The sequence below is a fragment of the Amblyraja radiata genome, chromosome 22, assembly GCF_010909765.2.
Source record: "Amblyraja radiata isolate CabotCenter1 chromosome 22, sAmbRad1.1.pri, whole genome shotgun sequence".
In the NCBI taxonomy this organism is placed as follows: Eukaryota; Metazoa; Chordata; class Chondrichthyes; order Rajiformes; family Rajidae; genus Amblyraja; species Amblyraja radiata.
This window is the reverse complement of record NC_045977.1, coordinates 15,236,739-15,249,009: the sequence shown is the minus strand read 5'-3', so window position 1 is coordinate 15,249,009 and position 12,271 is coordinate 15,236,739. Positions and strand designations below refer to the sequence as shown.

The 12,271-nt window shown below is 46.4% G+C and overlaps 1 protein-coding gene across 4 annotated transcripts in view; it reads right to left on the bottom strand.

Annotated features, from left to right (window-relative positions):
• LOC116985614 (cytoplasmic phosphatidylinositol transfer protein 1-like) overlaps nt 1-12,271 on the bottom strand; it is a 179,142-nt gene that overhangs the window by 45,971 nt on the left and 120,900 nt on the right. For all 4 annotated transcript variants that reach the window (XR_004415311.1, XM_033040462.1, XM_033040461.1 and 1 more), the window contains exons 6-8: nt 10,737-10,808; nt 8,141-8,236; nt 6,754-6,909 (exon numbers count right to left, since the gene is read on the bottom strand). Coding sequence is in view for 3 of the 4 variants with exons in the window: in XM_033040462.1 (XP_032896353.1) it covers nt 6,754-6,909; nt 8,141-8,236; nt 10,737-10,808 (324 nt within the window). In the remaining variant the exon portion in view is untranslated. The remainder of the gene's footprint in view (nt 1-6,753; nt 6,910-8,140; nt 8,237-10,736; nt 10,809-12,271) is intronic.

Genomic DNA, 12,271 nt, shown 5'->3' with positions numbered 1-12,271 from the left:
TGGTCAGGATTGAGCCGCGGTCTCTGGTGCTATGAGGCAGCAGCTCTATCGTTGCACCACTGTGCCACCCTGATCTTTAGCCTTGATTGACACAGGGTAGAACATAGAGGAATACAGCATCGGAACACTATGCCCATGCCACATGATGCCCAGTTAAATTATTCTCCTCTGATCCATATCCCTACATCATTCCTTGCGTATCCATGTGCCTATCCAAACGCCCCCAAATGGCATTGTCACATCATGTAGCTTTTTTATGCTTAAAAGACGACAGTGAGATAAGGAGGGACCTCATTGAAACTTACCAAATAGTGAAAGGCCTGGATAGAGTGAATGTGGAGAGGATGTTTCCACTAGTGCGAGAGTCTAGGACCAGAGGCCACAGCCTCAGAATAAAAGGACGCACCTTTAGAAAGGAGATGAGGAGGAATTTCTTTAGTTAGAGGGTGGTGAATCTGTGGAACTCGTTGCCATAGACGGCTGTGAGGAGTTAGGAGTTATGGATAGAAGGCAGGAGAATGGGGTTGAGAGGGAAAGATAGATCACCCATGATTGAATGGCTGAGTAGACTCGATGGGCCAAATGGCCTCATTCTGATCCTATGACTTATGAACCTCTGAATACTTCTGATGTGTAGGAAGGAACTGCAGCTGCAGGTTTGTACCAAAGATAGACAAAAAATGCTGGAGTAATTATGAACTTATGAAGTAGGGACTAGGGTAGGCAGGAAATGTCAAATCATGAGGCTTCCGGTTAACAGGAGTATGGGACAGGCTTGATGAGTTGAGTAACTGCCTTGGTAATTTTATACTTTCATCATCGTGGTTAGTTCCTAAGTGCAACATGTTGCCCAACCAGCACGCCACTGCAGCCCAAGCAACAATAGATGCAAAGTGTACTTTAAATGGGTACAATGGAAATAGACTGTGAGAGTGTGGCCATGTAACATGCAGGGAGCAGCAAGTGTAGCCCACGATAGTGGCTGCTCCCAGAATCACTGGCTCAGGCAGATGCATGGGGAAATCAAGGGCAAAACACAGCTTGAAAAGAGGTAGGGGTGGGGCAAAGTCTGGCAAGTGATAGATGGATACAGGTGAGTGGGGGGGGAGGAAATGTCCAGGTTTCTCTCCTCTACTATAGTCTGAAGAAGGGTCCCGACCCATAACATCGTCTGTCTATTCCCTGCACACATACTGCCTGACCCATGAGTTACTCCAGCATTTTGTGTTTTGCTCCAGACTGCAGCATCAGCGGTTCCTTCTGTCTCTATGTCAATTATATCAATTAGTATCAAGGTCCCAAGTTTTGACTGGATTAAAGAGCTATTTTTATACTGTGACAAATGGCTGTAACACTAATAGTGTTTCTTTTAAAAATAGAAGAATAGATAGATAGGTTTAGCTAATGACTTCTCTTGTCGTTGAAGTAATTAATCTCTCAAAGAGGAGACAAATGCTAAGCTGATGGAAAAATAGATTTTTTTAATTTTGTGGCTGAAGTATAAAAAGCTCATAGATTTGCAAGGTTCAGTTAGTGGAAGGGACAGCTGCCATTCAATATAAACCAGGGGGTTAGTTTTGTGTAGAGATACAGTGCAGAAACAGGCCCTTCGGCCCACCGAGCCTGTGCCGACCAGCGATCCTGGTACATCAGCACTATCGTACAATTTACAATCGTTACAGAAGCCAATTAACCTACAAACTTTTTTCAAGAAGGAACTGCAGATGCTGGAAAACCGAAGGTAGACAAAAATGCTGGAGAAACTCAGCGGGTGAGGCAGCATCTATGGAGCGAAGGAAATAGGCAACGTTTCGGACCCGAAACGTTGCCTATTTCCTTCGCTCCATAGATGCTGCCTCACCCGCTGAGTTTCTCCAGCATTTTTGTCTACCTTCGGCTAACCTGCAAACTTGTACATTTTTGGAGTGTGGGAGGAAACTGGAGCACGCATGGAAAACCCACCCAGTCACGGGGAGAACGTACAAACTCCATACAGACTACACCCATAGTCAAGATCAAACCCGAGTCTCATGCGCTGTAAGGCAGCAACCCTACCCCAGCTCCACTGTGTCATCCCTAAGTTGACTCTGCAAGGATGGTAAACACGCATGATTTGGCAATCCAGTGATGGTGGACAGTTACTGTAATTCTAACACTACAGCCAAGATAACTTAAATGAACATATAGAACATAGAACAGTACAACTTAGCAACAGGCCCTGTGGCCCACAATGTCTGTACCAAACATGTTGCAAAGACCAACTATCATCTGCCTGCACATGATCCATATCCCTCCATTCTCTGCATATCCACGTGCCTGTCCAAAAGTCTCTTAAATGTCACTGATGTATCTGCCTCCACCACCACCCTTGGACAGCATGTTCACACTCATCACCCTCTGTGTAAAAAAAAACTTGCCCCACATATCTCCTTTGAACTTTGTCCCTCACACCTTAAACCTGTGCCCTCTAGTATTTGATACTTCCATCCTAGGAAATAGGTTCGGACTGTCTCATCGTTTTATATACTTCTATTAGGTCTCCCTTCAATCTCCGGCGTTCCAGAGAAAACAATCCAAGTCTGTCCAACCTCTCCCTGTAGTTATTATCTTCTAATCCAGGAGGCATCATTCTGGTAAACCTCTGCTCCCTTTGCAAAGACTCTACATCCTTCCTGTAATGGGGCAACCAGAACTAAATGCAATATTCCAAGTGTGGCCTAACCAAAGTCCTAGAAAACTCATATTCAGTGGCCCATCCTTTGAAGGCAAGGATACCATCTGCCGTCTTTACCTCTCATCTACGTTTGCTGTCACTTTCAGGGAGTTATGCACTTGGACCTCAAGTTCCTTCTGTACATAAAAACTGTTCAGGGTCATGCCATTAACTGTAGTCCGTCCAACCTCTCCTTGTAGCTAATGCCCCCTAATCCCCCAGAAATCTTCCAGCGCAGGCTCTGATAATGAATAGAGGGCAAGATTCTGAACTTAGGGCAAGGCAATTCTCACCTAACATGGGTGGCAACTGGTTGAACGGTGACATTCTATTTCCAAACCGCGTCATGTATTGGAGCAACCAGCAGGAGGCGCATTGTGCGTTCCAGAGTGTCCACATAAAATTCCCTTGGCTAAATGAAACATCGTCTGATCAGATTCGAGGGCATCCTCTGAATTAGGGAATCGCACAACCTTTCGAGAGTTGCAGTGTCATACCACATGGAAGATAAGACACAAAATGCTGGAGTAACTCAGCGGGACAGACAGCATCTTTGGAGAGAAGGAACGGGTGACGTTTCGGGTCTTCAGACTGAGAGTCAAGGGAGAGGCAAAACAAGAACGAACATGTAACGTGTGAAAAGGATTGATCAAAGTAGATGCACAGAGGGGGAGCAGCGAGAGAGGGTGATGCAAAACTCTCGTCGGAGAGAGGAGACATGGAAACTTCCATGCTGACTAAGATTTCCAACTGAGCTTGACCTACCTGCGGACATTTGACCTATATCCCTCCAAACATTTCCTGTCCACGTACTTGTCCAAATGGCTTTTAAATGTTGTTATTGTACCTGCCTCTGCTGTTTCCTCTGGCAGCTTGTTCCCTACCCACCAAGTGCCCCACAGATCACTTTTAAAATCTTTCTCCTCTCACCTTAAATTGATGCCCTCTAGTTTTAGACTGTCCTACTCTGGGAAAAAGACTGTAACCACCCTTCTTATTTATGTCCCTTATCATTTTATAAATCTCTGCAAGGTCATCTACAAACTACGAGGTAGTTGAGGCAGGTACTATCGCAACGTTTAAGAAACATTTAGACGGGTACAAGGATAGGATAGGTTTAGAGGAACATGGCCAAATGCAGACAGGTGGGACGTGTAGATGGGACATGTTGGTCGGTGTGAGCAAATTGGGCCGAAGGGCTTATTCCATGCTGTATGACTCTCTGACAACCTCCTACACCAGGGGAAAACGTCCCAGCCCTTTCCAGCCTCTCCTCAAGCCCTCCAGTTCCAGTAACACCCTTACAAAACTTTTCCGCAACCTTTCCACCTTAATGACATCCTTCCCATAACTATGCGACCAGAACTGTGCACAATACTCCAAGTGCAGTCTCATTCACGACTTGGACGTTTGCAACATGATGTCCCGACTCCTATTCTCAGTGTAGGAACAAGGAACAGCCGATGCTGGTTTACAAAAATCCTCCCCGCCCACCGACATTCCTTCCTCTGGCTTTACAATACGCAACTCTTCAATCCTTTTGTCTCACACCTTCTGTGCTTTTTTTTTTCCATTTCTAGCTTTTGACAAATCATCTGCCGATCAAACCCCTGCCTCACCTGTATTCACCTTGTTAGCTGTCATGCCGTGTCCTGCCCTCCTCTCTTCCAGTTTCCCCACTCCTCTATAATCAGTCTGAAGAAGAGTCCTGATCTGAGACCATGACCTATCCATCTTCTCCAGAGACGCTGCCTGACAAGCTAAGTTACTCCAGCACTTTGTCTCTTTTATTCCACCTATACACTGTGACCTGACGATGATGGCAGGAGTATCAAAGTACCTGTACCCCTAGCTCTTTGTGTTCTACAACACTTTCTGGGGCCCTACCATTAAAAGTGTAAGTCCTGGCCTGGTTTAACTTTGGGCGCTACTGCCTCACAGCGCCAGAGACCCGGTTCCATCCTGACTAAGGTTGCTGTCTGTCTGGAGCTTGTATCTTCTCCCTGTGACCATGTGGGTTCTCTCCGGGTGCTCCGGTTTCCTCCCACATTCCAAAGACACTCGGGTTTATAGGTTAATTGGCTTCTGTAAATTGTTCCCAGTAGGTAGGATAGAACTGGTGTATGGGTAATTGTTGGTCGGCGCAGACTTGGTGGGTCGAGGAGCCTGTTTCCATGCTCTAACTCTAACCCAAGAGCCGCTCTGACAGCTCGTTCCGTTTATATACAGCGACCTCTTTATGAAAAAGTTGCCCCTTAGGTTCCTTTGTAATCACTTCCCTCTCATCTTCAACCTATGTCCTCGGGTTCTTGATTCCATTACTCTGGGTCATAAAAGGGATGGGAAAGATATCTTAAGAATGCAGGCTTCCCTTTCTTTCATTCTGTGCAGTATCAGAGTTGTAAAACTGTGTAACTAAGGCAGAACAGTTGGCATTTCCCAACAAACATAAGATGGACACACACAAATTGCTGGAGTAACTCAGCAGGTCAGGCAGCAATTCTGGAGAACTTGGATAGGTGACGTTTCGGGTCGTGACCCTTCTTCAAGCTGATTGTCGTGGGTTGAGGGGAGGAAGGGTGGCACAGTAGTGCAGCGCCAGAGACCCGGGTTCAATCCTGACTACAGTTGCTCTCTGTATGGAGTTTATACATTCTCCCCATTACCCGCGTGGGTTTTCTCCAAGATCTTCGGTTTCCTCCCACACTCCAAAGATGTACAGGTTTGTTGGTTAATTGGCTTGGTGTACATGTAGAATTGTCCCTAGTGTGTGTGTGTAGCATTGTGTTAATGTGTGAAGGTGGCTGGTCGGTGCGGACTCGGTGGGCCGAAGGGCCTGTTTCTGCACCGTATCACTAAACTAAACTAAAATTTGGAAGCGAGAAAAAAAAGGGGCCGGCAACAGATGAACTCAGGCAAAGAGGTTCCCTGATAGGCTGATTGTTGGCTAGTGACGGTGTGAGCCCAAGAGGGGTACATCATTGCGAACCGTCAAACTGGTTAACGGGCTTTTAGTGATGGACGGCTGGGGTGGAGGGGGGGGGGGGGGGGGGGGAGGTGCTTGTAGAACCAGACGATAGTTTACTGTGCGGCTTCTACTGGTGAGGTTGCACATCAAAGGAACAGGACTTAAGCTTTGCACATTCTCAAACAGTGACTGATCAGAAATGATTCCAGCTGAGTTCACTGTGTTTGCACACATCCTTCCTGCATGCACTCATTTGGATGAAATCCCTATAAATTCCCAGAATAGTATAACACAAGAAAAAAGAAACATGGCCTCTCAAAATATGCTCTGTCATTAAAACAGGATCATGGCCGATCTACCCTGGGCCTCAACCCCTCTTCTGTGCCATAGTCTCAGAATAAAAGGATGCACCTTTAGAAAGGAGATGAGGAGGCATTTCTTTAGTCAGAGTGTAGTGTTCATCACCACTGTGGAATTCATCACCACTGATGGCTGTGGAGTCCGTCATTGGGTGTTTTTTAAAGCAGAGTTATTACGTATTTTTGGTTACGGGGAGAAGGCAGGAGAATGGGGCTGAGAGGGAAAGATAGATCAGCCACGTTTGAATGGCGGGGTAGACTCGATGAACCAAATGGCCCAATTATGCTCCAATGACCTTTGAACATATTCGCATAGCCTTCAATGCTTTGAATTTTCAAACATTTATCCATCTTCATTGTAAATGGTTCTAATAATCCAACCACCACCACCCCCCCCCCCCCCCCCCCACCCCACCCCACCACACACACACACACACACACACACACACACATCTCTGAATTTTCCAGGGTATAGGAATCTGGACTTTCACTTCTCATTTTGCGAAGAAATTCCTACGCACCTTGAGTTATTATTAAACTACAGGTAGCCTATGGTTTAATATGTACTGATTTTACCCTTGTACGCTACAGTATATGAAGCTATACATTAGTAGAAGAGATGATTAACTTCATTATAAGATGATTAAAGAGCACATCACAAACATGTTCAGAAGGAGCCCAGCAACAAGCACAGTCCTCTCAATAACACTCACCTTCTGCACAAACTGCTCCACTCTTGTCTGAAGCCCCCAAACTTCAAATTTGACGGTGACGAGTTTATAGGAGCACATTACAGGCGAGGGCTCGTCCCTCCAACCTTCCTTCAGGGGACCTCGGCCTGTCTTCACTGAAGCAAAATACCTGAGGTCCTGTTGGCACAAGACATGCAGTGACACCTGACACTGGGCCCAACCCAACAACAACCCATGAGGAAAGAGCAACAAAGTGCTGGAGTAACTCAGCGGCTCAGGCAGCATCACTGGAGAACACGAATAGGTGACATTTCCAGTCGAGACCCTTCTCAATATTCCCCTGGAGAACGTGGATAGCTGGCTTTTTAGGGTTGGGACTCTTCATCAGATTCTGCCTGGAGAATATGGATAGTTTGGTTAGGGCAGCACAGTGGTGCAGCAGTGGAGTTGCTGCCTTACCGCGCCGGAGACCCGGGTTCGATCCTGACTACGGGCGCTGTCTGTACAGAGTTTGCACGTTCTCCCTGTGATTTTCTCTGGATGCTCCCGTTTCCTTCCATATTCCAAAGACGTGCAGGTTTGTCGGTTAATTGGCTTTGCTCAAATTATAAATGATCCCTAGTGTGAGTAGGATAGTGCTAGTGTACGGGGGGTGATTGCTGGTCGGCGTGGACTTGATGGGCCGACGGGCCTGTTTCTCTAAAGTCCAAAGTTTAAAGTCTAGAGGTGACGTTTCAGATCAGGACCCTTCTGCCGACAGGACGCTGCTTGACCCGTTGAGTTGCTCCAGCACTTTGTATCCTTTTATATAAACCAGCATCTGCAGTTACTTGTTCTACAAACAACAAACCATAATGCAGCTGATGCATAAGTAATCAGGAGGTCTGACACAAATTCCAATATACAATGCTGTACAAATCAATGAAGATCTTAGTAAGGAAATCACTCTTAGATCGCTAGAATTTGACACAGTTGAGTTATCCTGAGGATGTGAGAGGTGCTCCATTAATTGAAAGCAACCTATTATTCTACTCTCACTCCCTCACCCAAAAGCCACTTGGAAGGGACTAACTTCCAAGTGTCTTAGTAGGCTGAAAGGCCTCATTCCTCATTGTGACATGTTTTTGTTTCTGAAGTTCCCTCCTAACAGATGATGACTGTGTGTGCATGGCACGTGCTATCTGCATGTACGGAGCATGCAAATGTATGACTATGCCACATGCACGTACATCATGTGTGTGAGTGCATGTGCTGCATGCGTGAATATGTAACAGCATCCATGTGAGTGTGTATGTCGTGAGCATGAAAGTATTTGCCGGTGCACCATTTCTCTACAGCTGAGGGAGTGCGGCAGCTCTGCCTTCATTGAACCTCTGTCGCTCTGTAGCGGGGAGTGGAAGGAACCTACCTCTGAACTCTTGTAGTAACGGTCTGGGATTTCATCGTAGGCGATGTCTAGAAAACACACCTCGTGGTCCATGTGGTTTTTGTCAGAGTCAAAAATCTGCAAGAGATGAGAAAGATACAAGTGAGATACATTGGAAGGACATTATTGCCCTAGAGGGAGTGCAGAGAAGGTTCACCAGACTGATTCCTGGGATGTCAGGACTGTCTTATGAAGAAAGACTGGATAGACTTGGTTTATACTCTCTAGAATTTAGGGGATTGAGAGGGGATCTTATAGAAACTTATAAAATTCTTAAGGGGTTGGACAGGCTAGATGCAGGAAGTGTGCTCCCGATGTTGGGGAAGTCCAGGACAAGGGGTCACAGCTTAAGGATAAGGGGGAAATCCTTTAAAACCGAGATGAGAAGAACTTTTTTCACACAGAGAGTGGTGAATCTCTGGAACTCTCTGCCACAGAGGGTAGTCGAGGCCAGTTCATTGGCTATATTTAAGAGGGAGTTAGATGTGGCCCTTGTGGCTAAAGGGATCAGAGGGTATGGAGAGAAGGCAGGTACGGGATACTGAGTTGGATGATCAGCTATGATCATATTAAATGGCGGTGCAGGCTCGAAGGGCCGAATGGCCTACTCCTGCACCTAATTTCTATGTTTCTATGATACAAGGATGCTGGAATCTTGTGTGAAACACAAAGTGTCGGAGTAACTCAGCGCGCCAGGCAGCTTTTTCTGGAAGGAATGGACAGGCGACGTTTCGGGCTGGGAACCCCTCTTCGGGCTTTTCTTTGATGTCACCCGGCAGTTGAAAATAGAAAGTTCCGGACAGTTGAAGGCCGGCATAGAGAGTCCAGGAGGAGGAGGAATTTTGGAGACGGGAGATAGGGGTCATCAATGGGAGGAGAGGACTCGGTGGGCAGAAGGGTCTGTTTCCACACTGTATCTCTAAAATGAAAACTATACTGCCGCATTTGAAAAAAGTTTAGTTTAGTTTATTGTCGTGTGCATCCAGTTACAGTGAAAAGCAGCCTTGTTAAATTCATAAATGATAGGAGCAAAATTAGGCCATTCGTTCTATCAAGTTTACTCTGCCATTCAATCATGGCTGATCTACCTCTCCCTCCCCATTTTCCTACATTCTCCCCATAACCCCTGACACCTGTACAATCAAGAATCTATCTATCTCTGCCTTAAAAATATCTATTGACTTGGCCTCCACAGCCTTCTGTGGCAATGACTTCCACAGATTCACCTCCCTCTGACTAAAGAAATTCCTCCTCATCTCCTTCCTAAAGAAACGTCATTTATTTATATGGCTATGAGGAGGAGGAGCCATCTTGGGGAACGGCTGCTAACCAGCAGCCGTCCGTTTAATTCATTTAAAAAAAAAAGTTTTTAGTGAGTCTTGTTCTTCGTTTGTTGGAGAAATGGACTTCTTAATGTGGGGAGAAGGAGGTAATCATACTTCTAGGTCCCTACCTGGTCGGTGAGGCAGCTTTTTTCTCGGGGCTGCCCGTCGACCCGTCCTCGTGGCCTACCAGCGGGCGTGGAGCGCCGTTTCCTGGCGGGGACCGCCCAGCACCTCGGCTTCGTTGGCGGCACAGCGCTGGAGCACTATCGCGGAGCGGAGCGGGCGATGCCTTGCCTGGGTCGCCGCGCTGGATCGACGCGCTGGAGCTCCGGTGAACTGTGACCGCCGAGGTCAGCACCTGCGGGTCTGCGGAGCGGAGTGGGCGGCGCCGACCTTAACATCGGGAGCCTGGGAGCTCCAACCCGGCGCGGCCCTGTCGGCTTCGGAAGCCGACAATCCCCTGCTAGGAAGCGGCCATTCCAGGTGGCCCAGCCGCTGTGAGGATTCTCCCGACACCGGGGCAACACCACCAGAACGGCCAGAACGGCCAGGAACATCGGGCCTCCGTAGAGGCAATAGCGGTGGCCTCAATAGGCCTGACTTTGGGTGAACTGGGGATGGGGACTGGACTTTGTGCCTTCCCCCACAGTGGTGTCCATTGTGGGGGGATGATTTTTCTGTGTGTAAGTTAACATGTTAGTCTGTGTGCAAGATGGCTGTCGGAAGGAAGAGTGGACGCTGGCGCGCTTTAGCTGCTGCTGCTCTCTCTTCACATTGTGTTTTTTGATTTTTTGATTTTGTGTCTTTGGAACGATTTCTATCTTTAATTTGTGTATTGATGATGTCCTTATTATTTATTTTTCTCCGACTATATGTTTTTTTCTCTTCTGTTAACTTTTGTAAGGTGTCCTTGGGTGGCCAGAAAGGCGCCAGCAAATAAAATGCATTATTATTATTATTATTATTATTATGACCTCTAGTCGTAGACTCTCCCACTAGTGGAAACATCCTCGCCACATCTATCCAGGCCTTTCACTGTTCGGTAAGTTTCAATGAGGTACCCCCTCATCCTTCTAAACTCCAGCAAGTACAGGCCCAGTGCCGTTAAACGCTCATCATATGTTAACCCACTCATCCCTGGGATCATTCTCATTAACTCAGAAATGCAGGTTCACAAGCACTGCTCCTCAGCCTGGACAAACAGTGAGCTCAGCGTAGATGCATGTCGTGCTGTGATCTGCACAAGGACTCACGTTATCATTGGATCCATTGTTGTCTTCATATTTTGTCTCAATGTAAATGGAGAATTTTGGCAAAAAGGAGCACTGGAAAAAAATAGAGGAGAAAATAATTAATTCAACACATAGCCTTCACTACACATAACAAACTAACTTTACTGTGTAGGAAGGAACTGCAGATAGACACAAAATGCTGGAATAGCGGGACAGACAGGCTAGATGCAGGAAGATTGTATTCTTAAGGGGTTGGACAGGCTAGATGCAGGAAGATTGTTTCTGATGTTGGGGAAGTCCAGAACAAGGGGTCACAGTTTAAGGATAAGGGGGAAATCTTTTAGGACCGAGATGAGGAAAACATTTTTCACACAGAGAGTGGTGAATCTCTGGAATTCTCTGTCACAGAAGGTAGTTGAGGCCAGTTCGTTGGCTATATTTAAGAGGGAGTTAGATGTGGCCCTTGTGGCTAAAGTGATCAGGGGGTATGGAGAGAAGGCAGGTACAGGATACTGAGTTGGATGATCAGCCATGATCATATTGAATGGCGGTGCAGGCTCGAAGGGCCGAATGGCCTACTCCTGCACCTATTTTCTATGTTTTCTATGTTTCTATGACAGGATCCCTGGAGAGAAGGAATGGGTGACGTTCCGGGTCGAGACCCTTCTTTGATCTTCAGATGTTGGTTTATAATGAAGAGAGACACAAAGTGCTGGAGTAACTCTGCAGGTCAGACAGCATCTCGGGAAAAAAGGACGTTTCAGGTCGGTACCCTTCTTCAGACTGAAATGTAACTCAAAGCTAACTTCACCGCCGTTTTGAGGAAATTCTGTCACTTAACTCTGCTTTCTGCGAGAGCTTATTGGTACAAATTGCCTGCTGATGTATTATTTACATTGGCTGAAAAAAAACTATGATGCACCAAGATTTGAAAGGTGCAACATTAATGCAAGTTCATTTCTTCTTTTCTGCAGCATTCGGAGGTGGGTTTTGTCCGGGTGCTCCGGTTTCCTCCAACATTCCAAGGACGTGCAGGTTTGTAGGCTAATTGGCCTCTGTAAATTGCCCCCAGTTTAGTTTAGTTTATTGTCACGTGTACCAAGTTACAGTGAAAGGGTTTTGTTGCGTGCTAACCAGTCAGCGGAAAAAGTATACATGATTACATTTTAAGGACCGAATGGCCTAATTCTGCTTCTATGACTTATGAACATATGATTTGCCAAGCAGATTTATATCATATATAAATATATTAATAATATATAAAAATATTATTTATATAGTAACTATGACTTTCCCCAGAGGGCACGTTAGTGAGCTGACCAATTAATAGTAGCAAGTGCCACCAAGCTGATGGCATCTCAGTCCCGGGAAGCAGTGGGGAGGGAAAGAGATGTGAATCTGTGGATAGAGAGAAAGAGAGAGCTCCCCGGGCATACAGCAGTGGCACGATACAAACGGTGCAGCCGTCTCCGAATCACAGGCACCAGGGATTGATTTCTTGGTTTCTAATGACGGCAAGAAGCTTAACAAAAGGAGAGCGCTCTCATTATACAGCC